Genomic DNA, 27,109 nt, shown 5'->3' on the forward strand with positions numbered 1-27,109 from the left:
CCACATTTGATATATCAAAATATGGAAATTCCATGGAAAAATGAAATAAAGTATCTGGGATTTCATTTACAGTGCAATTTGAATATGACAATTCAAATTAACGACATGATAACTAAAGCAAACAAAGGAATAAATGTCATGAGAGCAATTTGTGGTACAAAATGGGGAGCTGACCCGAACATTCTTTTGAGTTTATACAAAGGAATAGTTAGATCTCATTTAGATTACGCAGCCAATCTTTTAAACCCCTGCAGTAAAAGTTTGATGATGAGGTTGGAACAAGTACAGAATGTTGCCTTGAGAATCGTAACGGGTTGTCTACGTTCTACACCCATCTTAATATTGCAAGCAGAATGTTCAGTAACAACGTTACAAGTTAGAAGGGAGATACTAGCACATAAATATATACTCAAACAAATGCCGGAAAAAAACAATATCATAGTAAAGAGTCTAAATAAGCTAAACGAAGCAATAAATGCAAACAATAGATTCTGGAGGAACAAGGTCATACCAGATTACTCACTAGCATATACAAATATACTCAAAAAAACAAAAAACATAATTAGATATAAAATCAATCCTATATATAAGGTAGAAAGAAAAACTCTTCTATACCCCATTACAATTAAAAGTCTAGAATTTGAAAAATATGAAATTGAATCGAACGAAAGGTTCATAGCTAAATATGGTGGAATATATAATAATCATACCCACGTATATACAGATGGATCAATAGACCCACAAACAAATCAATCGGGATTTGGAATTTACATCCCAAGCATCAATTATAAATATTCGTCACGACTCCATAACTACACACAAATCTGCACAACTGAAATAATAGCGGTATACAAAGCCATGTCGGTATGTATTGAAAAGGAAATCATGAAAGCAGTGATCTTTGTAGATTCAAAAAGTGCCTTATCCAAAATATCTAGTCACAAATGGGACCAAATGGATTATGTAACTATAATGACCAAAAAACTACTGGTAGATGCAAATATGGGATTTTCAATAGGATTAGAATGGGTACCGGGACATCAGGGGATTAAAGGCAACGAGGTGGCAGATAGCTTGGCCAATATTGGGAGAGAATTAAGAGTACCATATGATGTAAAAAACATCAGCACAGATATCTTTTGTGTTACAAAAAAGAACATCTTGACTCAATTTTACAATAACTGGTATTCCCAAATTAAAGGTAAATATCCGGACTATTATGAACTGCAGGATAGTTTCCCTATAAAACCTTGGTATAACAAATGTGGATATTTGGGTAGGAACAATATTACTAACCTTAATCGTTTACGAAGTGGACATTGCAAAACTCCTTGTTATCTCCACAAAATAGGCAAAACGGAAACACCGATATGCGAATGCGGTACTATGGGAACATTGGTACACATCATCTTTGAGTGCCCCATAAATAACATAAAGATATGGATTTGTATCTAGAACTAATAAAAGCTGGAATAGACAGTCCAATATCTTTACAGAGCATTTTATATAAACCCTCGAATAAAGTTATTAAGATAATCAATAAATTTATCAAATTTTTTCAAGTAGATCTATAGAATTTTCAAAAAATAATAATAACAATAACAATAAATAAATACTTCAGAAAATACAGGGAATCTCCTAAAATGTCAAAAATTATATTTGTATCCTTAATCCTAACCGAAGGTAGCCAGCCCTAAACCTATGTGAAAATGTTTGGAAGCTACCCCCAAACGAGAAAAGTCTTAAGTTAACCTTAAATGTTGTAACACTTTTCCCCCTCTATCCATAGAAAAAAGTGTTGTGTGATTTGGTAGAATGCGATCTTACTCTTTAAAAAACATGTCACGTATTTCAGCGCCATCTCAGCACCTGGTTAAATGGAAGGATACTACAAATCTGGCCTCCACATAAGTGGTCTGTAGCTTCGACATGATAGGTGTGAAATTTTAAACGTTCTTGATGTTGATTGGATAGGAAAAGTGCCATAATCTAGCCTCCATGCTAGGTACATAGCCTCTATACGGTACTTCCAATATTTAATATTTTATTCAAGTGGACAATAAAGGTAAAACACAAACAACATTTGTTTCTTACTTATTTATTTATAAAACAATGTGACATTTTACATAGAAATATGAGTATTTAATTTGGATTAAATAAATGTTTACTTGTTAAACTTTTCCACCTTCTGCACACAACAGCTGAACGGAGCCATTAGACCAACAACAAATCGCGAAATAAAGTGTGTATTTTAAAACTGTTGGATAAACAGTACCTACAATCAGAAAATCTCTACCTTACAATCAGAAAAACTTACCTTTAAAAAGGTACTCGATTACAAAATATCAAAAAACACGACTGAATATCAGCTTTTTATGGTGACACAAACACAAACACATCACATAACAGACCATATAAAATAACTGAACGACAACGAACGAACGCACACGAACACAGATTCACAGATAGCGCAGGATTTGTCAAAAGTCATGTTCCACCAATCACAATGCCGACATCAGCGCCTCTGACTAAATGGAAGGAAAATAAATACGATTACATGTTTTTTATTAGAGTGAGCGGGGCATGCCTCTATCTACAGAAAAACAAGAAGAAGGACAAGGAACACATAGGACCAAGGTTCATAAATAGACCTATATGGTATTGGCTCCGTGCGTCTCCCCTCTACTTACAGTCACGTGACACGCTGTCAGATTTTGTAAGGACGTTTTAACATTGAGTCTTATGGGATTATTTTGTTAAACTTGAATATTTTATTTTGTAGTGATAATAACCGAAAAAAATTGTTAGAATTCATTAGTTATTAATTTATACTGTAATTTATAGTGCAACAAAAATATTTTCTTTTGCGTTAATAAAGATTTATTGACATAAACTGCGATAGTGAGGTTATGTATACAAAATCGAAATGATAATCAATATTGGAAAGTGAAGAATTTATATCAGATTAAGTGCGTTTTTATTTTCTGTTTATATTAATACATAATATCACTAGCGTGACACGGCATTTTTTTAAATGTCTCATTTAAACATACACAAAGCGTCCTTATAAAATTTCAAAAATCCGCCACCATGAGCAGGTCGGTCGATTTTGCTTTGACACTTTGTTAACGCTCGGGGCGAATAGGGACCTTGACATAGGACCAAAAAAAAAATAGATCTGAAGTTGACAGGACACCGGTTGTGCATTGCCTTGAGCAAGACGCGCATAACCAATAACATGTACTGGGTAAATGATTAAAAAAAAATCGAAACCCAAAAAAAAAGGAAGAAGAAGAAGTCCTTTACTGTGGAAGAAGAAGAAGTGTTCGATAGTTCCCATCGGTATTTTGATCTAACCTCAAAAATTTTTAACGATCTAAATCTAAAACCATTTTTAAAACAGAAGCAAACAAAGGATATTTCAGTGTTTTAAATAACAGGTAAGATCATTTTTCAATGTATATTTGCAAATTTGACGTAGTTCCTATTTTAGATCAAAAATGTCTGACTTTTCGGAGCTCCTGCAAGAAGCTGAAAAGCTCACAAATGAACTTGGAGGAAGCCAAGATCTTCCAAAAGTAGAGAGGTCCATACGACAAGTGTTAGAAGCGTCCACTGATTTGTACTCCAGAGTTGCCCAAACTGGAGCCAAAGATATTCAAGCCAATCTTCTGTTAGGTGCCAAAGGAGTGGATCTTCCCAAAATTGCCCAGAAGCTCGAATCACTCAGTACTAAGAGAACATTTGAACCAATCCTCCCAGTTACAGATTTAGATATCTACAATACTTTAGAAAACGAAACCAGAACCCAGATACTCTCAATTTTTGATTCAGGTTATAATAAGATGTTATCGTTTACCTATGACATGTCATGGGAACACCAACAGTCTGAGTGGAAACAAGAAAAAAGGAAGATTCTAAATGCTATGAGTACGTCTTCCGGGGCAGCCATTGAAGTAGGTACAAATAAACATTTAACTATAAATCTCGATCGTCCTACTTATGCCGCAGGTAATCTTGGTCCTTTGGAGACTATATATGTATCTAAGATAATGGAATATAACAAAGCCGTTAGCAGAGGTGCTCAGAAACCAAATCTCGTTAATATATTCTGTTCAATTGTGAATGATTTTAAAGATCAAAAAGTTACAGATATGTGGGAAATTATCAAATATATGACTCAACTTCCACCTTTTCCAAAAACAGATGATCCTATTAAAACAAGAAATACTAATACTTTTATAGACGCTATGGTTAAACAAGCAAAAAGCTATCTGGAAGATAGGTACAAAACATATATGAATAACATTATAAATGATGATCTTGTCCACGCTATTAGAGGAGGAATTCCAGGAACCTACCATTTAGTTCGCAGTTTTGTAGGCTTAAGATTGCAAGGAGAATACTTAGGCTTGCAAGATGGACTTATAGAAGATAAACCTTTGTGGCCAATGGTCTACTACTGTCTCAGATCCGGAGATATTTCTGCAGCAGTATACTGTTTGAAAAAGTGTGGATTGCCTGAATTCAAAGATATGATTTTATTATTGGAAGCCAAGTTTAATGGTGCAACTGTAGAAGAAATACACCTGCTAGAGGAAACCATAAAGTTTTCTTACAGAAGACATATCAGAAATGACACCGATCCTTTTAAAAGAATGGTATGGTCTGTCTTAGGTTGTTGTGATATAAATGATGAGCATTCTGAAGTCGCTAGAACTGCTGATGACTATCTATGGCTGAAACTTAGCTTGGTAAGGGCGTTGACAGGCGAGGAAGACAGCATTAAGTATAAAGATCTGCAACATGTTATTCTCGAAGAATATGGAGAAACTCACTATAATGCCTTCAATCAACCTCATTTATATTTTCAAATGTTAGCTCTGACTGGCCAGTTTGAAGCAGCATTTGAGTTTTTGTCTAGAACTGAGAAGTACAAAATCCACGGTTTGCATATGGCTTTAGCATTAAATGAGCTATATATGCTTGGAGGCCCACTAGATACAGGCGCTCCGTTATTGAGTGTTGATCCTATGGATGAAAAACCATCATGCAGATTAAACGTTCCTAGATTTGTCATGCTTTATGTTAAGAAATTTGAACTTGTTTGTCCAAATGAAGCACTACATTACTTCTATTTCCTCAGAAACTACACAAGCCCAGAGGGTGAAAATCTATTTAAAGTCAGTGTTGCTTATCTAGCTGTCGAAACTAAACAATATGAACTGATTTTAGGTAAAGTACAAAGTAATGGTATTAGAACTAAATGCCTTATTGATCAGTTTACATATGCAAATATTACGTGTGAAACCATTGCTCAATTAACAGCAGAAAACCTTTTGAAAAAAGGTCTTTTTGAAGAAGCTATTGATCTATTTGATATAGCTAATAATCAAGAAGAAGTTCTGAAACTCAATTGCAGTATTTTATCAAGAACAGTCCACTTAGAAAATGAACCAAATTCGTTAAGAAGTAGAATTACTGAAAAAGCGACAAACTTCGCAAATCGATTTTTGAGAGAAGGTTATAAAACAAGTCCTACTATAGTAAACTCCTTTATTAAATTAAAAGATTTGATTACATTTTTTAATCAATATCATGACAAAAATTATCCTCAAGCTTCGAAGACTCTTCACGATTTGCAATTGGTACCCCAAAGAATGGAAGAGGTTGACGATAGGGTTAAGACTTTTAAAAACTATCATCAAGATCTTTGCAAAGTGTTTCCAGATATAGTTCTAGCTGCAATGAATATGATATTTGCACAATACCAAAAACTGAAATCGAATACTGAATACATACCGAGGTTCAGGGATGAGACAATGGAAGTCCAATTGAAAACACTGAGGGAACAAGCGAAATGTTTGACAAACTTTACTGGAATGTTGCCATATAGAATGCCAGGAGATACCAACAGCCGTTTAATGCAAATGGAGATTTTAATGCATTGATTTTTATATTTTTTTGTATGATATATTGCTAACTTTCAAAAATAAGATGTACTTTTATAATAAAATTTGGTAAAACTTGTTTTAATTTTTTTTATTAAACAGGGTGTCCAGAAACTCTCCTGACAAACGAATACCGGAGATTCCTCAGATAATTGAACCCAATTCATCTAGTCCAAAAATGCTTCCTAAGGGAGCTACAACAGCTCTTTAAAGATGGCGTGTTGTAATTAATTTTGTAAAATAGCTCCAAAACGCTTCTATTTAGAAAAAAAAAACGAAAACTGGTACACCTATTTATCTTCCAGAGATAAATCGATTCTAATCTTCAAGGTATTCTAATAGTAAAGGGTAGGTACTCTCGCTTTAAGTCAGTAGGATGCATCGTTTTCTAGAAAAATCAATTTGAAAATTTTTCGTTTTATGAATTTGAAAAATATTTTCAAAATAAAACGGTGTATTTTATCAACTTAAAGCAAGAGTAACTTTTAGTACTAGAATAAGTACATCATAATTTAATAATCTAGTATCAAAAATGCTGGAATGTTGCAAAACTCAAACTATCTTCTCCACCACTTCCTCAAAGAGTTTCAAATGGATATGTAACTTCTTGCATTACATCGGGAGACATGCCAGACTTATTAAAATAAACATAATAGAAGTTTCCAGGGACACTTAATCCTCTATACTCTATAATAATGTAATCTTTCATTCTGCGTTTAAATTTTTCAAAAATACTTATTAGTTTTCTCAGGATTTGAAAAAAATGAATGCATTTAAAAATAATTCGACCGAAATTTTGCGGCTACGCTCTCAAAAATGATTAAAGTATTAAACATTTTTGTAATCAGTATTTCAAAAGCTTTTTAAGGAGGTATCACATATGCTTTCCTATTTAAAAAATTCAAAGTTATGCTTGTCACCTGAAGATGGAACGCGTAAAGTTCGAAACATTGATGCTAAAATATACCATGATTAATTTAAAAATCGACCTGTCCGAGCGTTTTGCTTATGTGTCAAAAATAAATAAGTTAATAGGGAGGGGTAACACTTATTCCAGCGCACTGTATATTTCAAAAATGAAGTGAGATAGATATAGGAAACCCTATAATAGAAGAAGAAGAATTTATTCAAAATTAGGTAACCCTAATATATAGTTAAAATTGCGATATTTTATAATATGTATATACAATTTAAATTATTTGACAATAGAAAAGTGTTATTAAGATACAATAGCCAAGTCATAATAATAAAAATAAAACAAAAAACACTTAAAATATTTTATTACAATACAAGCATTAAAAATACTACATTACTCAAAATATTACATTAAACTACACGCAGTTAAAAAACACATTTAGAAGCCACATGAGACATTAAATACGATTTGCAACATAATTCTTTAAATTTTTCCTATACATGTTCATTGAGGTCTTCAACTTGAGTTCCGTTGGCAACTTATTGAAATTATCAAAACCCTTATAGAGAAGTGAGTTCATAGCACCTGTAGTATTGGTTCTGCTGATGTAAATATTATTAGAATTTCTCGTAAAATAAGGGTGAATATCTGAATTGTAACTAACAAGATCGAGAAAATATTTAGGTGCGAATCCATGTACAATTCTAAAAATCAATATCATGGTCAAATAAAAAAGACGTTGCGATACTGAAAACCACTGCAAAGTATTCAACATCAATGTGACAGGTGTTAATCTACTTGTACGTAAAATGATCCTCATTCCACGATTCTGTAATTTTTGTAATTTGGCTAGTTGGTTAAGATTTAAAAGATATAAGATGGATGCACAAAAATCAAAATATAGATATCAATAATATAGATAGAAAGCTAAGTTAATTTCCACACGATAGACTAAGAAAATACAGGGTGTTTCATTTAAAATAAGTATTTATTACAGCTTGAATTTGTTAATAAAACAATCTAATATTTTGACCACCGTGTACACAATTTTGTTACAATAAATATTTATTTAAATATGTAAAATTGTCTATTATTAAGACTCTTAGATTCGTAATTATTTATTTGTTTCTAAAGCCTTAGATTTTTATAAAAATCGAAAAAATCAAAACACTCTGTATTTAGGTATAGGGAAGCCTTATAAAACTATAGCTTTTTTAAGGGCATTTCAAAAATGTCATCAGATATAGGGTGTTCCATAAGAAAAAATATAATTTTGATACACCACTCTTTTTTGGAGCACCCTGTATAATTAACATTGTTTTTAGATTGTAGTGTTAATGGCCTTGCATAATTTCTGTGAAGAATTTCTTTTTAAGTAGGTATTAAGTTGTTTTCCGTATAGAGACCGAGGCAAATAAGATGGACCAGCCTGTATATAGCAATCATACAATCACCTCTAAAATTCGTCGCACTTATTTACCAATACCCTGTATATTATTCAAATGTCTTCTTTAGGTGCCGTCGTGTCTGTAGATATTCAGTCGTTGGCCGTCATCATGTTTACGATTTCTTGAAACATTTCGCTCTATCGGCTGCTGCGCGAAATAATTCTTCTGCTGTGGAACAAGATCATTGTCTAATATTACGCAGCCATGAAATTTTCTTTCGACCAATCCATCTCTTTCCGTCCACTTTTCCTTGTTTTATAAGGCGAAGCAGATGGTATTTAGGTCCTCGAATTATATGGCCGAAGTATTCTGTTTTTCTCCTCTTCTGGAACATCTTCATTGGAAGTGGGCGAAACCCACGATATCTTTAGGATTCGCCGATAGCACCACAACTCGAATGCTTCTAATTTGTTTAGCATTGTGGTTTTTAACGTCCATCTCTCACAACTATACAATAGGATAGACCACACGTGTGGTCTAAATAAAAACCACATAAGATTTCAGGACCTGGCCTAAAAACAGGCATTTTGAAGCTCTGTAAATAAAAAACAATTGGTTTCTGGATCGTGGGGAAATGACAACTTTTGATTAGCAGGACCAAAGCACCTACCTATCTGAAAATTTTCAGCTAAAACCCCTTTTACCTAAGAAAAGTGCAATGGTCCTTTTCTAGATGTCATAGGACGATGAAAAAAATGGTCTGTGTCCAAATGTCTTTGTTTATATATGACTAGCTAGATAGACATACAGGGTGAGTCATGAGGAACTGTACACACATACTCCTACCTCGTATAGAGGCTGCTATGGGGAATAACAAATGACCATTAAAAAGTGTCTGCTCCCCTTGTTTAATAATATACAGGGCGAGTTTCGCATTTTGACAGAAATTTATACCCGTCATAATTTTTGAACGGTCAGATCGATGTGCCTCTTATTTTGGTCAATCCTTACACTATTACCACGTAATCAACTGATTTATTCAAACTAGAAAAAATCAGGCCCGGCTTTAAAAAATTAGTTCGTTTGGGTCTTAGAAAAAATTTCACCCTGTATACTATTTTTGAAAACTCTAATATGAATTTTACAAATTAGACAAATAGGCAATTAAAATGGCATATTTATTTTTTTCCCCACACGATTACTTAATTTTTTATAAAAAAATCAAATTTAACTATGAATTAAAAGTTTGGTAAAGTAAACCATAGATTTAAAAAAATTAACTTTTATTACAAAAATTAATTTTTTTTTAACAAATATTTGATTTATGTTACCACCCAATCAACTGATTTATTCAAACTAGAAAAAAATCAGGTCCGGCTTTAAAAAATTAGTTCGTTTGGGTCTTAGAAAAAATTTCACCCTGTATACGCTTTTGGAATACTCTAATATGAATTTTACAAATTAGACAAATAGGCAATTAAAATGGCATATTTATTTTTCCCCACATGATTACTTAGTTTTTTATGCAAAAATCAAATTTGACTATGACTAATTATATATATATTATTATAACTATACCTATATTAAAAGTTTGGTAAAGTGAACCATAGATTTAAAAAAATTTACTTTTATTACAAGAATTAATTTTTTTTGAACAAATATTTAATTTATGTTACCACCCAATCAACTGATTTATTCAAACTAGAAAAAAATCAGGCCCGGATTTAAAAAAGTATTTCGTTTTATTCTTTGAAAAAATTTCACCCTGTATAAGCTTTTTGAAAACTCTGATATGAATTTTAAAAATTAGACAAACAGGCAATTAAAATGGCATATTTATTTTTTCCCCACACGATTACTTAATTTTTTATTAAAAAATCAAATTTGTCAAAATTGGAATTTTAACCTAAAAATGAAAAAAAAAAAGATGAAATTACGGTTTAACTCGCTACAACGCAACGTTCCATTTAAAATTTTTTTTTCTGAAATTTTTACAGCACATATCTCTTACCATTGTGAAGACTATGACAATTGTTGTAGACTTTCAGTCTTCTTCTCGTAAAAGTTATGAATTTAAAAAAATAAAAGGCGCAGATTCGTGAATTGCAAAGTTAAATCGCAAAAATTAAGTGAACAAATTTAAAAATTATCTATTTGATCACGTCTATGTTAAACTATAAAGTCCAAAGAGTAGTATTATGGAGAGTTTTAGATCTAGACGTGTTATAAAAAAAATGGTGAAACTTTTAATTTTAAGAAAAACGTTGTTTAATTTTATTCTTATGGTAAAGTTGCGATTTTGACAAATTGGATTTTTTAATAAAAAATTAAGTAATCGTGTGAGGAAAAAAATAAATATGCCATTTTAATTGCCTATTTGTCTAATTTGTAAAATTCGTATCAGAGTTTTCAAAAAGCATATACAGGGTGACATTTTTTCTAAGACCCAAAACGAACTAATTTTTTAAAGCCGGACCTGATTTTTTTCTAGTTTGGATAAATCAGTGGATTGGGTGGTAACATAAATCAAATATTTGTTTAAAAAAATTAATTTTTGTAATAAAAGTTATTTTTTTTAAATCTATGGTTCACTTTACCAAATTTTTAATTCATAGTCAAATTTGATTTTTTTATAAAAAATTAAGTAATCGTGTGGGGAAAAAATAAATATGTCATTTTAATTGCCTATTTGTCTAATTTGTAAAATTAATATAAGAGTTTTCAAAAAGCGTATACAGGGTGAAATTTTTTCTAAGACCCAAACGAACTAATTTTTTAAAGCCGGACCTGATTTTTTTCTAGTTTAAATAAATCAGTTGATTAGGTGGTATTAGTGTATCGATTGACCAAAATAAGAGACACATCGATCTGACCGTTCAAAAATTATGACGAATATAAGTTTCTGTCAAAATGCGAAACTCGCCATGTATATTATTAAACAATGGGAGCAGACACTTTTTAATGGTCATTTGTTATTCCCTATAGGGGCCTCTATACGAGGTAGGAGTATGTACAGTTCCTCATGACTCACCCTGTATACATAATTAATAGGTGTAATTCAAATAAAAACAATTGCAGGAAATGTATTTACACAGATACATTGCTGATATGTATATCTCGATAACGGTACAAAAACATAAGTAATTTAAACTGCAGTTATACCTAGTGACGTCAAAAATAAATTTTAATCAGTACAGAATCCCTAAATATAGTCGCACAATAAAACACTGAAATAAATTACTGCAATCCATACCCTACTATCCATATATCACTCACTAATATTTACCTTTTAACCCGTAATAATGAGATAGGTAATGAACTGTTTGTTTCGTCCGTTACCAAGACAACGCACCAACTGAATATAGACAAATGAAGAGAATTGAACATTTTCCATTGTCTACAACAGAGATATAGTTTTGCAATAGTTTTTTATTACAACTGTAAAAATTGGCCTAAAAAGTTCCAAGGCTCCTTCAATCATGGAAGAAGACAACTCTTGGGTTTTTGATTCTCTAGTGACTTTTCTAAATGGTCCGATATGGAATGCACCTCTGCAGAGTTTTATCGAAGAGAAATCCTTAAGTAAGTAAAATAATTAATTAATAAAATATTTACTACTTAGGGCCGCGCTAAGGCTTTCAAGCGCCCCGGGGCAAGTAATTTTAGGCGCCCCTTTCCTCCTTCCTTTGTTAGTAGTTTTTTTGTAGCTTAGTGAATCGTTATACGCTATACCTACAAACTATTTTTTATGGGTTAGGAAAGTATCATCATCATCATAATCTAACCGTTGTCATCCACTGCTGAACATAGGCATCCTCTAAGCTTCTCCATGTCTCCCTATTCAGCTATCCAGTTCACGGCAGTTCTCTTTACATCGTCACTCCAGCACCTTGGTGGCCGATCTCTGCTTCGTTTATCCTATTGTCCACCCGCGGTCGCTATTCAAATAATCTTCTAGTCTAGAGTCTAGCTGTTGTTCGGTGTTCTTGCCACATGACCTATACATTTCCATTTCTTTTTGCTACATGATCTACTATGTCTTTGATTGTTGTTCTTTGCCTGATATTATTTGGTATTCTGTCTCCTTTTGGTTCTTAGCATGGCCCCCTGGGTAATCCTTATTTTCTGCTCTTTGATTTTCAGCAGCAGGAAAGTAATATACTAATAAGTTATTATGAATACTATAAATATTTACAAAAAACAACGATTGCATTATCAGAGAACCAATAAATATATAATTATTATTATACTCCATTTGCTCACGGTTTTTGCTCCGTATTTTAAAGAACCGCTTGGATTGACATGAAATTTGGCATACGCATAGCTAATTTATAACAAAGAAAAAAATTGATATTGCGTCGTCGAGGTGAAAAAATATACGTTAAAATTAAGTCCGAAAGTGGATAAACTGACTAATTCTAAGCAACTTTTGTTCCATATACAGTTGTCACTGTCACTAAGTCAATATTTTTCGAGTTATTTGCGAGTGAATATGTTTATTTTTCAACATAAAAACCACGGTTTCTTACGGTTTTTCGCAAATAACACAAAAAGTGTGTATTTTATTGAAAAAAATGTTGTTAGCAAAAATATAGCTTATAAAAAGATTTAAAAAACTTGTGCACGCATGAAGTTGGTAGATCTAGTACAGGAAGAGTTGTAGAATCGAGAAAAGTGGGTTCTTATTCGTCAAATTCCAAATGGAACATTTCAACGTGCAATAACAAAAAAGAAGCACTTTTCGGGCAAAACTTGTTATAACTTTTTTAAAGTCTTTAGAAAAAGCTTTATTTTTGTTTTTTTTTTTAGTTTCTAGCAGCAAAAGGAAGCCAGTAACGCTGAAAATAAAGTTGGTCCCTTTTTTGGTAAAAAACAAAGTAAAAATCTCCGCTTAATTAGCATCACAAATGAAATTAATCGTTACAGCTTTATAATTTACTTCACTTATGCATATTTATATATATGATCTGGAAGTTTCATCATTTCAAAGTGCTTATTTAAAAAAATCGGTTTTAAATAAAAAAAAATTTAATTTTAAAGGCAATTTTTCAAAATTTTTCCCAAGAATATATTTTTGATAAATTACTTACTTTTTGAGTAACAATGAACATATTCACTCGCAAATAACTCGAAAAGTAGATATTGACTTAAGTATACACATAATATGAAAACTTTATAGAACAATTTACCTTTATAGTTACTTACAATTCGTCAGTTTATCCACTTCCGGACTTATTTTGAATGTATATTTTTCCACCCCTGTGAAGGGGTGGTATTCCCTTAGAGCAAAAGTACACGTCGACAGTATATCATTTTCTTTTTTGACATGTTATAGCTATGTATATGCCAAATTTCATGTTAATGTTCAGTTTAATGAGACAAATAACGGTTCGTACACTTAGGGGATCAAAGTAATAATAACTGCTATTTTTATATCTACCCACGATTGGTAAATTTTCAATTTTACAAGATAATAAAATATTACTAATATTTCTGGTAATTTCGGTATTGTCAAAATTTTTTTTCGGCACCTACCGACGCCTTTTTGGTTCGACGCCGGGGGAACCGCCCCTCTCCGCCCTTATGGACGGTGCGGTCCTGCTACTACTGCATGTCGGTTTATAGTTCTCCGCCATTTTCCAACTTCCAATCGCCACTTTGTCCGGTTGTTCCATAGGTCATCTTCTGTTCCATATGTCTCTTTCTCTCAACTCTTTATTTATTCCTTCGCTCTAACTTTTTCTCGGCCTACCCAGTGGCGGCTTTTGGGGGTACGCAGGATAGGCCGGGCCTACCCAATAATTTTAAGAGCTTTAAAATAGAAAAAGACATATTCAAAAATTATGTTAAAGCATGTAAATAACTTTTAAATGTACTAAATAACTTAATACATTAGCGTCCGTTAAGACAACTTTGTTATTACCAAATTCACAGAAAGCATCGAATCGTATTCAGGCATTTTAAATATCATTAATAGGCCCGCTCGGAGCTGGCCGACTCCGCTCACATAAGATCTCCGTACAAAAAGCGTTCGAAGTGAAGCAGCTTGCAGGACAACGATTTTTATATTGTCGTGTTATGCCCGGTGTATAGGCCCGATTCAAACTGGCCTTCGCCCACTTCGCCGTGCCTCGTTGGTACTTGTAACAATCATCGAATTGTAACTGACAAATTTGCACAAAGCAAAGAGAGAAGAATAAACCTGCTCTATAAATAATAAAATATGTAAACTATTTGTATATTTTAGTTCATAATTTAATTTAGCTTTAAAAATATAATTAAATGTAAATCTGTTACAGTTACCTTCTAAGTATTTTTATTGTGTGGGAAATATAGGTTGAACCTCGCAAAATGGACACAAGTCCGGTTTTATTCTATTTCTGGTGTATCAAGGAGAGCCTATTATGAGACTAACTCTTTCTTAAACAATTTCGCCGCGGAACCCCCATTTCATCCCTTTAAAGGGGGTAATTTGTGTTTTTTGCGAAACGTAGCCCTTCCTATACGTTTTGCAAAAAATTTACTTAATAGTAAAATGAAGAGGACTATATTTCCTACTATTTATTTCCCGACAGCTTATGTCTATCACCCACCGTTTAGAGGGGGTGGCGCCCCAAAGTTGAAAAATTTTTAAAAAAGATGTTTTAAAAAAAATATTTTTCCCTAACTGTAATGAAAATTAAAAAGAAACCCTAGGGAAATTAATCACAAGTAAGTGGCTGATTTTTGGTATAGGTTTCATTTAAGGGGAATTGCCCATTTTTTAATTACGGGATGTTACATTTTAAAAAAACCCTTTTTATACCATCTGAACCGCCTATGCTATGTAGAGTAAAAAAACTTTCAGCGATTATCCATGTACTAGTGTTATTTACAAATTTCTATAATGCACCCCCATTTTTTTCCGGAAGCACCCCAAGAAAGAATTAATAAAGAAAGTGATTTTCTTGGAATCATTCGCACACCATGTTCTTTATTAAAATGCTTCATATATCATTTTGTGCACGTTCTTATTACCCATGCATGGACAACAAAAGCGATTTCTTACTGCAACCCCTGTAGCCAAAAAAATAAAAATAAAAGGGGGGCTGAAAAACATTTTTTTTTGCTTTTTGACCCATATGGACATATGCTCCACTTCAGCCACTTATTTGTGGCTGATAAAAAGCTGATTAAAAAATATTTTTTTAAAACATCTTTTTTAAAAAGTTGTCAAAGTTGGGGCGCCACCCCCGCTAAACGGTGGGTGATAGACTTTTGCTGTCAGGAATTAAATAAATAGTAGGAAATACAGTCCTCTTCATTTTACTATTAAGTAAATTTTTTTGCAAAACGTACAGGAAGGGCTATGTTTCGCAAAAACCACAAATTACCCCCTTTAAAGGGATGAAAAGGGGGGTTCCGTGGCGAAATTGTTTAAGAAAAAGTTAGTTTCATAACGAGCACCCCTTGATATACCAGAAAAAAAAATAAAACCGGACTTTTGTCCATTTTGCGAGGTTCAACCTCTGTTTCCTACTCTATTATACATAAAAATAAATTTATATTTGCATATTATGTATTATTATACATAGCTATATATAATTTGCTGGCTTGGCCTACCCAAAATTTTACCCCACCAGCCGCCACTGGGCCTACCTCGTTTTCTCTTTCCTTCTGGTTGCCTTTTTAGTATTTCCTTTGGTATTCTTTGTTCATTCATTCTTTGTATATGTCCGAATCAAATAAGTTGTTTTGTTGACAGGTCATCCGTGATTATTCGTTTGTAATCCTTTCTCTTCTAGATCTTCCTGCGGCTCTTCTCCAAAAAGCCATTTCCGTTGCTCTCAGCGTTGCCAGTGTTCTTTCTTTCAGTGGCCATACCTCACAGCTGTATAGAGTGATAATTTTCACTATAGTCTCATATATCCTCTTTTTATTTTATTTGCGGTTGGATTGATTCCATAAAATGATGTTTAATATTGTGATGGCTTTTCTACCTGACGTATTTCTCTCTCTTATGGTTTTGTCTAATATTTCATCGTGCAAAATAGTGATACCCAGATACTTGTAGTCACAGCACAGCTGTGTTTTATCGAGGTGTTGTCGTCTAATCTAATATGAGATCTTTTTGTTCTCCTCCAATGCACAAGTATTCGATTTTCTTATTTTTATTTACTTCTAGACCCTATATATCATACGCTTCAATTAATTTTGTGCCACATAATTTAAATCATCATAATCTTGAGCCAGTATTACTTCGTCTGCAAAGTTGAACGTATATACCATCCCAGCAAACAGGTTTGAGCCCAGTTACGTGATGATTACGTTAAATTTACGGCAAATTTCAACGAATACGTAACTCGGTGATTTATGACGCGGAAAAAAAGTATTTCAGTGCCAAATCATTCACCTATAATAATATATTAGTGCTTCCTTTATAGGTACATGTTTGACATTAGAATAATATAAAATCATAATGACGAATATAGTACATGTTTTTTATAATAGGTGTGAATGTCGGTTACATCGCAAAGGTACGTTTATTTCACGTAATAATCACGAAACAGAAATAACTTCCTTTGGTTAAATTTTGAGAAATATTTTGGAAAACAAAATTTTACAACGGTGTTGGTTAAATACGTATCGCTTGAATTTTACTCACTGTATGGACGTCGAAAAATTAGATGTATTTCACGTAAAAGTAATGTAAATAATACCAATATTTAAACAAAAAGTTTATGATTTAGCTTTTAAAATAATTTAGTATAACTATTTCAATTCAACCTTGATTTGACGCTATTTTTGCTATTTTTTTCTTTAAACATATCACAGGAGCTAAAATGATGTTGAGTCTAATTTTCAAATCGCGCGCGGTGATGACGTACTACCAAGCCTTTCTCCTCCTTTAAATACTATCACGTGACCACGGTACGTGATTAACATAGTTGGTTCGAAAACTAAATTAATAGATTTATCGAATAATAGATACGTTTCGATAGGATTATTTTTTTTTATATTATTCTGGTACTGAAATAGATTTTTAGTAAGACCAATTAGTTAATAGTAGAAGAAATTTAAAAACAAAAATAAAATACGTAATACTAATTTAAATAAGTAAGTAGAATAGTTTAACTGTAATTTAAAAATAATCGATTTTTAAAATCGATGATCATAACCTCTAATATCAGCTTCTCACATTTCTCACAACAAAAAGTTAAAGTGAAACGTGAAGAGCTTTATTTCCTTCGTTTTATTTTAGGCGGGTTTATTTATAATAATGTCTTTCGTATTAACGATTAATTACCTCACTGCTCGAGGGTTGAAGTGCCGATGATGCAATAAGAAAAAACAAGAAAGTGTCGAAGTGTCCTCCTAGAAATAAAAAGTGACCTGTGTTGTGTTTTGTGTTGGCAAATTTTTTAATGTGTCTTTAGGTCGGTACCATTTTTGGTTCATTATCTTGTATAATAATTATACAAGACAAATGTTTTAAAGTCTCTAAATTCTACTAAATAAATACATTGTTAATACTTTATATTATGCTTGTTTTATTTATATCATAATATGAGGATAATAATTACGTGATTCATAAGTTAATTAAGGTCGAATTATTTACGTGGACCGAGGACGTATCTTTCACGTGAATACTAATAATATACATTCCCTAAAAGATACGTTAATCAACAAGTATTTGCAACGTGAATTTCCCGAAACATTTTATTGCTATTTAAGGTAAATAACACGTCTATTGAAGACGAGTTATTCACGTAATTTAAAGACGTATTTTCAATGTGACATTCCAACCAAATTTTCACGTGAAATTCACGTAAGCAATTTACGTATATTGGTAACAAATGTACCCAAAATTCACGTAATTAACACGTCGGTCTGTTTGCTGGGATAGTGTTGGTGTGTGGTATTCGGATATCCCCATTGTTCTACATTTTTGTTTCCATCTTTTTAAAGCACTTTCGAGGTATATTTTAGGTAAATAAAGTGGGGGATAGGCAACATCCTTGCTTTAATCCTTTTGATTTTATAAATTCTGTTGTTATTTGTGTCCCTGTTTTTATTTTTGTTATTGGTGGATTTGTATAGCCCTATGTCGGCTTTTATTAATTCTATATTAATATTCGTGCTTTCCATTGATTACCACAGCTTCTTCAGTGGAACGCTGTCATAGGCTTTACGTAGGTCGACGAACAACATTATGAATTTCTTGATTCCGGCCATCTTTTTTTCTATTATCTGGGTTAAGGAGAAAATGTGGTCAATAGTGGATCGACCCGTACGAAATCCTGCTTGTTCTTCTGCTTCAGAATCTAAGTATTCTCTCTCGATTCGACTCTTTAAAACCTTTCCATTCGACTCATAGATCCGGTTACAGCTATTCCTCGGTAATTTTCACAATTATTTTTATCGCCCTTTTGATGTATAGTAGGTACTGTGGTATGCAGTGGCGTAGCTAGGGTGGGGCGGGGGGCGGCCCGCATCACAAAAGAATGAATCGTTAATTTGTGACTTTACTCACGTAACAATATAAATCTAAAGTTCGATATTATTTTGTGAACACAAGAAACCGAGAGAAGTCGAGGCCAAATAGTCATTTCTTGGATTTTTTCTGTTAAAAGGAATCTAAAGTTAATCTAAGTTGATCTAAGTAACGAAATTCTCAAGAATCTTGAAATTGATGGTGTAGAAATATTATGCAGTGCCGTTCACAGGGATATGATAATGCAGCTGTTATGAGCGGCGTACATGGAGGAATACAAGCTATTATTAAAGCAAAAATCAAAAAGGTCATTTTCGTCGGATCTATTGATCATTTAATTAATTTATGTGACCAGCACTCTTTTGCACAAAACACATCTTGTGTAACTTTTTCAGAACTGTAGAAGCAATTTTTAATTTTTGTATGTGTTTCCATTAGCTGCTAGGAAGTGATTATTAAACACAGCAAAACATCTGTTAAGCGACTTTCCACAACGCGTTGGAGTTCTCAGTCACTGCACACTATGCTGGCTGCAGTTAAAGTATTGGCAGAACATTTTTATTGTGTTGTTGCTTCAATTGAGGAATTCTCTCATCTACAAGAAAATTTATACACCAGAGGTGCTGCACATAAGCTTATGCCCGCTTTGTGTAATTAAAGGCATAACTGTTGATAAATCAGCGACCAAAATAGAGGCACTTCGTCTTTATATTAAAGAAAAACGTAATCATATATTATAAATGAAGCAAATACATAGATTTTGAAACGACAAAATATGAGGACGACGACATTTTCACCTAAAAACTAATTCGGCGTAGAAAACGAATGGATGGTGAGTTAGCTACCGATATAGGACTAAAGCAGGCCACGCACTGAATCGGCATAGAGCAGGCGCGGATCCAAGGGGGGGTCAATAGGATCAATTGCCCCCTCCTTGAGACCTCGTCTGGTGTCTACTGACAGATTTTTTAAGAAAGAGATAATTACGATTAAAAATAATAGTGAGTTTTATGTCCTGTTGATAACTGAAACATACCACAGAATTCCTTGGAATCGAAGATTATTAAAAGTCTTCAGAACATAATAAATGAAAAATTCTCACAATAAATCTGTTTATTGCCATCTAATGCCAGGACCAGATATCAATAGTAATTTGTTTCTTCTTTGTGGCAAATTAATGAGTCAAAAGGTGAGAAGTTATTGGTTTAACGACCACTCGTACGATATCAATCAAATGAAATAGAGAATGTGGAGAAATCCCCTTACGAATAATTCACACATCCACCATTTTGGGTTGGGAAAATTTTTTGAATAGAATTAAAAATCCAAATACTAGTTCTTAGAAATGTGTTTCGCCCTCTTCAACCTCTCTGGGCTCATCGGTAAGGATGAGAGGTTGAATATCCTTAGACACATTCCACTCAAAAACAACATTCGAGACCAAGACATAGCAGAAGCGTAGATCTACGCCAAATCTGAAAATGACAGTCTCAAGTTTTAATTCCCTAATTACTTGAAGTAAAACATATGTTTAAAACAAAAGGTGAGAAGTTATTGGTTTAACGACCACTCGTACGATATCAATCAAATGAAATAGAGAATGTGGAGAAATCCCCTTACGAATAATTCACACATCCACCATTTTGGGTTGGGAAAATTTTTTGAATAGAATTAAAAATCCAAACACTAGTTCTTAGAAATGTGTTTCGCCAAAAAAAAATTTGATTAATGAGTCAGTTTCGTTTCAAAAAATGTCATTCTCATCTGAGGCTATTTTAAGATCTGAAGTACAAACAGTAAAAATTCAGTCATGCAAAGCTTTAAATTTTGCGATGATGTGTTTTCACATTGTAAAATACTAGATATTAAAAATAATATTGCCTACTTCGCCTTTTAGTACATCACGTGCAGAACCATCGTTTTCTGCTTTTAAACGCCTTAAAACTTGGCTTAGAAACAAAATGAGTCAGGATCGATTGTTACTGTTAGGTCTATCTTTACTCCATGTTCATCTTGATTTAAAATTAATATAGAAATTAAATAAAATTGATTATATAAAATTAACGACCGTTTTCTGATTTCAAACGCCTTAAAACTTGGCTTATAAACAAAAGGAGTCATAATCGATTGTTATGTCTAGTTTTACTCCATGTTCATTTTTATTTAAAATTAATAAGTATAGAAAATATTATTAATACATTTGTGTGATTTATTTATGTGATATATTTCGAGCGATACTGCGTTTTCGTCTAATAGTGATTTAATGACAAATATAGTTGGTTTTTATGGTACTACTGATAAACTTTACCAAATTACAAGTTTTACGATCTTTTAGAAAATAATTATTAAATGTTATTAAGGTAACTTTAAATAAATTTACAAACTTTGGATGTATGTCCATTTTAATTAAGTATATTTAACAAAGCAGAGTTAGTTAAATCTATTTGATCATTTACTAAAAACCCTCCGAATAAAAGCCGCTTTTAGAAGGATGTCCAAAGTATTATGTAAGAGAGATCTAAAATTAGCATTAAGGATGAGCCTACTTCGCTCCTAAAAGCGAAGTATGTGTTCTTGGTCTTACTGTATACTGTGAATAAAATCGATCTAAATCTCCTTGAGGCTTTCGAGATGTGGTGCTATAGAAGAATTTTAAGAGTTTCTTGGGTGGAGAAGATTCGAAACTCCACAATACTAGAACGTTTCAGCAAGACCTCTACGATTATAAAAGGCATCAACAAGAGAATGCTGGAGTATTTCGGACGTAATAAGAGGCCCCAAATATAGGTTGCTACAAAATATGCAAGTGAAAATATAAGGCAAACGCAGTCCAGGACGAAGAAGCACTTCGTGGTTCATTTAGGGTGGCAATGAATAAAATTAAAAATTAAGATAGCTATGATGCTAACCAACGTTCTGAAAAGATATGGAACATGAAGAAAAGAAAGTGATAGCCCATTCCGAAAAAGAGTCCTGCCTACGCCAGTGACGAGAAAATTTTTATTCCATTGCCCCCACCTTGCCAGGTTGCTGGATCCGCCGTTGGCATAGAGCGATCGGCTCGGCTAAGAGCAATCGGCAGATTTTGCTACACATGGAAATAAATAAGCCACCGCGCACCGCCTAAGAACGTTCGACGCTCTATGCCGATTCAGTGTGTGGCCTGCTTTACACTTCAAGCCGAACTTCAAAAAAATATGTTGGAATGTTTTGATATATTGAATGTTGAACTCTAAATCCGATTAGTCTATTCATATGGCTTCATTGTTCGGAGGCTGTGCAGACACACATTTTGCTTTTCCACGAACAGTGAACAGTTGAAATTAGCTGTTTCAACATTTTGTGACTTTTACCATGAAGAGGTATCATAAGAAGACCTCCTGCTAGAAATAACAAGGCTCAGAAGACTTTTACCAGCGGCCAATATTACAGCATCTAAATGGTTAGCTGTAGACTTTTTAAAATTCATTGTGGAATTGGATTTCATAGAATCTCTCCCAAACTTAATGGTCGACTTAAAATTGTTTATGACCATTTTTGTACCGGTTGCTTCCTGTGAGAGAAGTTTTGGGAAGCTAAAATCAATCAAGAATTACTTGCGAGAAACAGTGACGTCATAACAAGGATAAATAACCTCGGTTTATTAATTATCGAACATGAAGCAACACAAAACATAAATATAGAAAATGTGATTTCAGAGTTTGTCGCTAGTAAAGCTAAAACAAAATATTTTAATTCATTCACATAGTGTAAAGCAAAAAAGTAAATAAACTGTTATATAGAACTGCCGCAAACTAGATAGTGGCATTTCAAGATAGGGAGACATGGAGAAACTTAGAGGAGGCCTATGTTCAGCAGTGGACGATAACGGCTAGATGATGATGATGATGAGGATATACTATTTCCTGCAGTTTCGTTAACTATAATTCTTAATTTTTTCATTATTAAAAACATACGTTTATCGGATTTTCGTTGATTTTAACAATCTTTATTTTTACAATTTGGGGTGACACCATCGATTACCGCCCCGGGTGTCACCCACGCCAGCTACGCCACTGGTGGTATGATATTATCTTCCATTCCATAGGGATTTCGCTTGTGTTTATTCATTATTGAAATAGTTGTCGAATATATTCGTACAATTTTTTCGTTCCATACTTAAACAATTCTCCGGTATATCCCCTGGTCCGGCTGTTTTGTTCCTCTTCAGCTGTTTACATACATTTTTAATTTCCTCTGTTGTTAATCTTATTGGCGAGCCGACTATTGAAATTCTATCCTGCTTTTGGTTTCTACGTTCTTGAAATTCGACTCTATACTCCAAGGAAATAAGGCAAAAATATACCATGTTCGGGACACTTGAGCAGCCAGGTTGCAAATGGGTTTTTTGGGTACTATATACCTAATACATTATACATACAAAAATGCCCGTCACAGTTCGAACGAGAAATTTAGTTATTAACAAATAAGTGTCAAAAATGGCAGTTTTTTCGTTTAAATCGCTACTTGTAAAAATAGGGTAATTAAATATCTTATTTATACTATTATTCTCGTAGTAGATGAGCCAAGGTTTAAAATGGCAGTTTTTGAATTTCGGTTCGATCATTTGTTGCTTCAGAAATTGCAAAATAAAACTAAAATTTCGAAGATAAAAAAATTGCTATAACTTTTGTGAAAATGACCGTAAGACTTTCATATTGCACGAAAAGTTGAAACAAATAGTCCATATAATGCACAAAAAATTTTAAGACGATTCGTCAATTAGTTTAAATTTTATTCAATTTGTTTATCCCAATGAGCTTTTTTTCGCAATAATATTGTTCAGAAAATAGTAATGTAATAGCAATTCTGTGAAAACCACATGAAAGAAGAAAAGTCATGATTTCAAAGTATTTAAAAAAATCATTAAAAAGTCATTTTTAACATTCCGAAAACATTTTACTAAAGTAGGGTTATTTTTAGTTCATAAACAATTTAAATAACTTTGTTAATATTGACTGTACATTAAAACTACTTTGGGATTTGAAAAGCTGGTATTTTTATACGAATTTAAAAAAAACACTTTTTGCCTAGGTTAATTACAGTCAAAGTTAGCCACTTTTATTATTTAATTGACAGCTACTTTGTTTATAACAATTAAGCAACCCAACTAGCGCCATTTCGAAGTTGAAGGTATATAGTTTATGTGTAAAAGTTTGAGTAAACTTTAAACTTCAACAGAGTTGTTAATAAAGCTTTAAAAATAACGTTCTAACGAAATCGATTTGTGGTCGGTGGAAATGAATTATTAAAATCCGCGCATTCAAAAAATGAAACTGATTCTTCAAACATATGCTGCGATTAATATCTGCAGAGCTTGTTGATGGATTTTGATCATAATTTTTTTAAATTGTATGTACTCGTAGTCTTGTAGAGTACGTTATGTACGTAAATCCCCACCTAACATTTCAAAATGTTAGGGGGAGTTCCCCTTATCACTCAGGGATATGAAAAATAGATTACGACCGATTCTAAGACCTACCGAATATACATATATAATTTCATAAAAATCGGGCAAGCGGTCTCGGAGGAGTATGACAACTAACACTGTGACAGGAGAATTTTATAGATGTAAATATATAGATGGGTATTAACAAATAGGGGTTGGTGATGGAAAAGTGTAAATTAAGGGTTGTATGTATTTTTTAATCCTACATCATATAAAATTAAGATAGACAATTTTGTCCAAAAAAATAAAAAAAATGTCAGGGGGGCAACCCCCCTTATTACTTATAGATATGAAAAATAGATTAAAACCTATTCTCAGTCCCATAGGATACACTTGTAAAATTTCATAAAAATCGGACAAGCCGTTTCGGAGTAGTATGGAAACTAACACTGTTACAGGAGAATTTTATGTATAATGAAGTAACTGTGAATTAAATAATAAAAGTGGCTAACTTTGACCGTAATTAACATAGGCGAAAAGTTATTTTTTGAAAATTTGTGTAAAAATACCAGCTTTTGAAATTCCAAGGTAAATTTACTCTACAGTCAATATTAACAAAGCTATTCAAATTGTTTTCAAGCCAAAAATGACTATACTTTAGTAAAATGTTTTCGTAGTGACAAACATTACTTTTTAATGATTTTCTTCAATAATTTGAAAACAAGACTATTGTTCTTTCATGTGGTTTTCACAGAATTTCTATATAATTATTATTTTTTGAACAATAACTTTACAAAAAAAAGCTCTTTGGGATAAACAAATTGAATAAAATTTAAACTAATTGACGAATCGTCTTATAATTTTTTGTGCAGTATACAGACTCTTTGACTCAACTTTTTGTGAAATATAAAAATCGTAAGGTCACTTTCGCGAAAGTTATAGCAAATTTTTTATTTTCAAAATTTTAGTTTTATTTTGCAATTTTCGAAGCAACAAATGATCGGACCAAAATAAAAAACTGCCGTTTTAAACATTGGCTGATCTACTAAAAGAAGAATACTATAAATAAGATATTTAATTATCCTATTTTTACCTGTAGCGATTTAAACGAAAAAACTGCCATTTTTGACCCTTATTTGTTAATAACTAAAATTCTCGTCCGAACTATGACGGACATTTTTGTATGTATAATGTATTAGGTATATAGTACCCAAAAAACCCATTTGCAACCTGGCTGCTTAAGTGACCCGACAAAAACCTTATTTTCCTGGAGTACTATTCTCTACCAAAAAGTTCTTTAAAATAAAATATTTAAGATATTTTAATTTACTTTAGATATTAAAATTAACAAAATTTTGGCTGTATAATATTGTGATTACATTTTTGTCATTTTGTTGCTTTTATTTCCAATTGATAGGAAAAGGGAATTTATAATACAGGGTGATTGATTAATAGGGCTCAATAGCTCCGCTAGAGTAATAGATAGCAATAAAAGTTAATAACAAAAATTTTAGCCACCTTTGAGCTTCACATTACAAAATTAGTTAGAATGTTACAGGGTGTTCGATAACACAGTGGCAGACTTATGTTTTTTTTTTAATGGAACACCCTATATTTTATTTTATATTCAAAATCCTGTTAACTTCTCTATCACAAAAATATAAAGGTTTGTAATGGTATACAGGGTATTTACAAAGTTATAACCAATTTTGTATGAAAATCGTAACAAGTTCAACTCCCTGTATAAATAAAAATAAGCACAACAGCAATGGTCTATTAATGCCATATTTTTTTATTTATTTTCAAATTTTTTAAGAATTATTGATATTGCTAATTTTCTTTATATCAAATACAGGGTGAGTCAAAACGCAAGTACATTATTTTCTCAGTAATGTTAAATGGAACAACCAGTATTTTATATCATTATTGAAAAGTAACATTAACGTACTTTAATTTTTATATAACATTCCCTATGCCCAAATTTATTAGTTTTCGAGATATTTTCATTTTTCAGAGCAAATTATTTTAGGTGTTTAAATTTATCTAAATTTTAAGTAAGCCATGACTGAATTGACAATTGAAGATTACCGATTATCAATCCGGTAATCAATGTAACACTGTAGCAAATAAAGAAATAAAAATAATTTATTAGTAATACATTTTACAAACAAAAACACAACCACTACATGCAACATTTTTGAAACAATTAAAAGCTATCTTTTTATGTAAATGCAACAAATAAACAAAGAAAATTAGTAATAAATTTTACAACAAAACACACAAACACAAAATACAATATTTTGTGAAGACAATTATAAACACTACTTTTGTATGTAAATGTAACAATGTAACAAATAAAGAACGAAACATAATTTATCAGTAATACATTTTGCAAAAAAATGTTTTAAAAAATTAGAAGCTACTTTTAATAAAATATTTTTAATATTTAATTACATAAGGTGTACAAAATTATCTCCTAACACATTTATGTACGCCTAAAAACGTAGCATTTGTAAATTAACACATTAAAATACACTTTGTATTCTATTTTTCATCTCATCCCTTGTTGTTGGAGGTATTTTATAAACTTCATTATTAACGTAACCCCAAAAAAATCAGTCCAGTTTATTAAATTCTGGTGATTTGGGTGGCCACGCTACTGGTCTACTGGAATGTTATCTAAAAATTAAAGTACGGTAAAGGTACTTTTCAATAGTGATATAAAATACAGGGTGTTCCATTTAAAATTACTGAGAAAATAATGTACTTGCGTTTTGACTCACCCTGTATTTGATATAAAGAAAATTAGCAATGTCGACCATTCTTGAAAATTTTGACAATACGTTAAAAAATATGGCATTACTAAACCATTGTTGTTTTGCTTATTTTTATTTATACAGGGTGTTGAACTTGTTACGATCTTCATATAAAATTGGTTATAACTTTGTAAAT

At 32.2% G+C, this 27,109-nt stretch overlaps 2 protein-coding genes across 4 annotated transcripts in view; both read left to right on the forward strand.

The window, feature by feature from the left end:
- The first annotated feature begins 3,206 nt into the window (after window positions 1–3,206).
- On the forward strand, window positions 3,207–6,030 carry LOC114332308 (nuclear pore complex protein Nup93-1). 2 transcript variants are annotated; one of them, XM_028282091.2, is made up of 2 exons: window positions 3,207–3,440; window positions 3,482–6,030. In XM_028282091.2, the coding sequence occupies exon 2, from the start codon at window positions 3,501–3,503 to the stop codon at window positions 5,949–5,951; it is 2,451 nt and encodes an 816-aa protein (XP_028137892.1). In that variant the 5' UTR covers window positions 3,207–3,440; window positions 3,482–3,500; the 3' UTR covers window positions 5,952–6,030. The 2 variants fall into 2 exon arrangements, with proteins under 2 accessions (XP_028137892.1, XP_028137891.1); XM_028282090.2 differs by having other exon boundaries at window positions 3,209–3,440; window positions 3,494–6,030.
- A 5,535-nt stretch (window positions 6,031–11,565) lies between these two features.
- Window positions 11,566–27,109, forward strand: part of LOC114332311 (cilia- and flagella-associated protein 36) — a 41,910-nt gene continuing 26,366 nt past the window's right edge. Inside the window, exon 1 of one of the 2 annotated variants that reach the window (XM_050652630.1) lies at window positions 11,566–11,837. In XM_050652630.1, coding sequence (XP_050508587.1) covers window positions 11,735–11,837 — 103 coding nt within the window. In that variant the 5' untranslated portion in view covers window positions 11,566–11,734. The remainder of the gene's footprint in view (window positions 11,838–27,109) is intronic. The other variant, XM_050652631.1, reaches the window with a different exon arrangement.

The sequence above is a fragment of the Diabrotica virgifera genome, chromosome 6 (genome assembly GCF_917563875.1).
Source record: "Diabrotica virgifera virgifera chromosome 6, PGI_DIABVI_V3a".
Lineage (NCBI taxonomy): Eukaryota > Metazoa > Arthropoda > Insecta > Coleoptera > Chrysomelidae > Diabrotica > Diabrotica virgifera.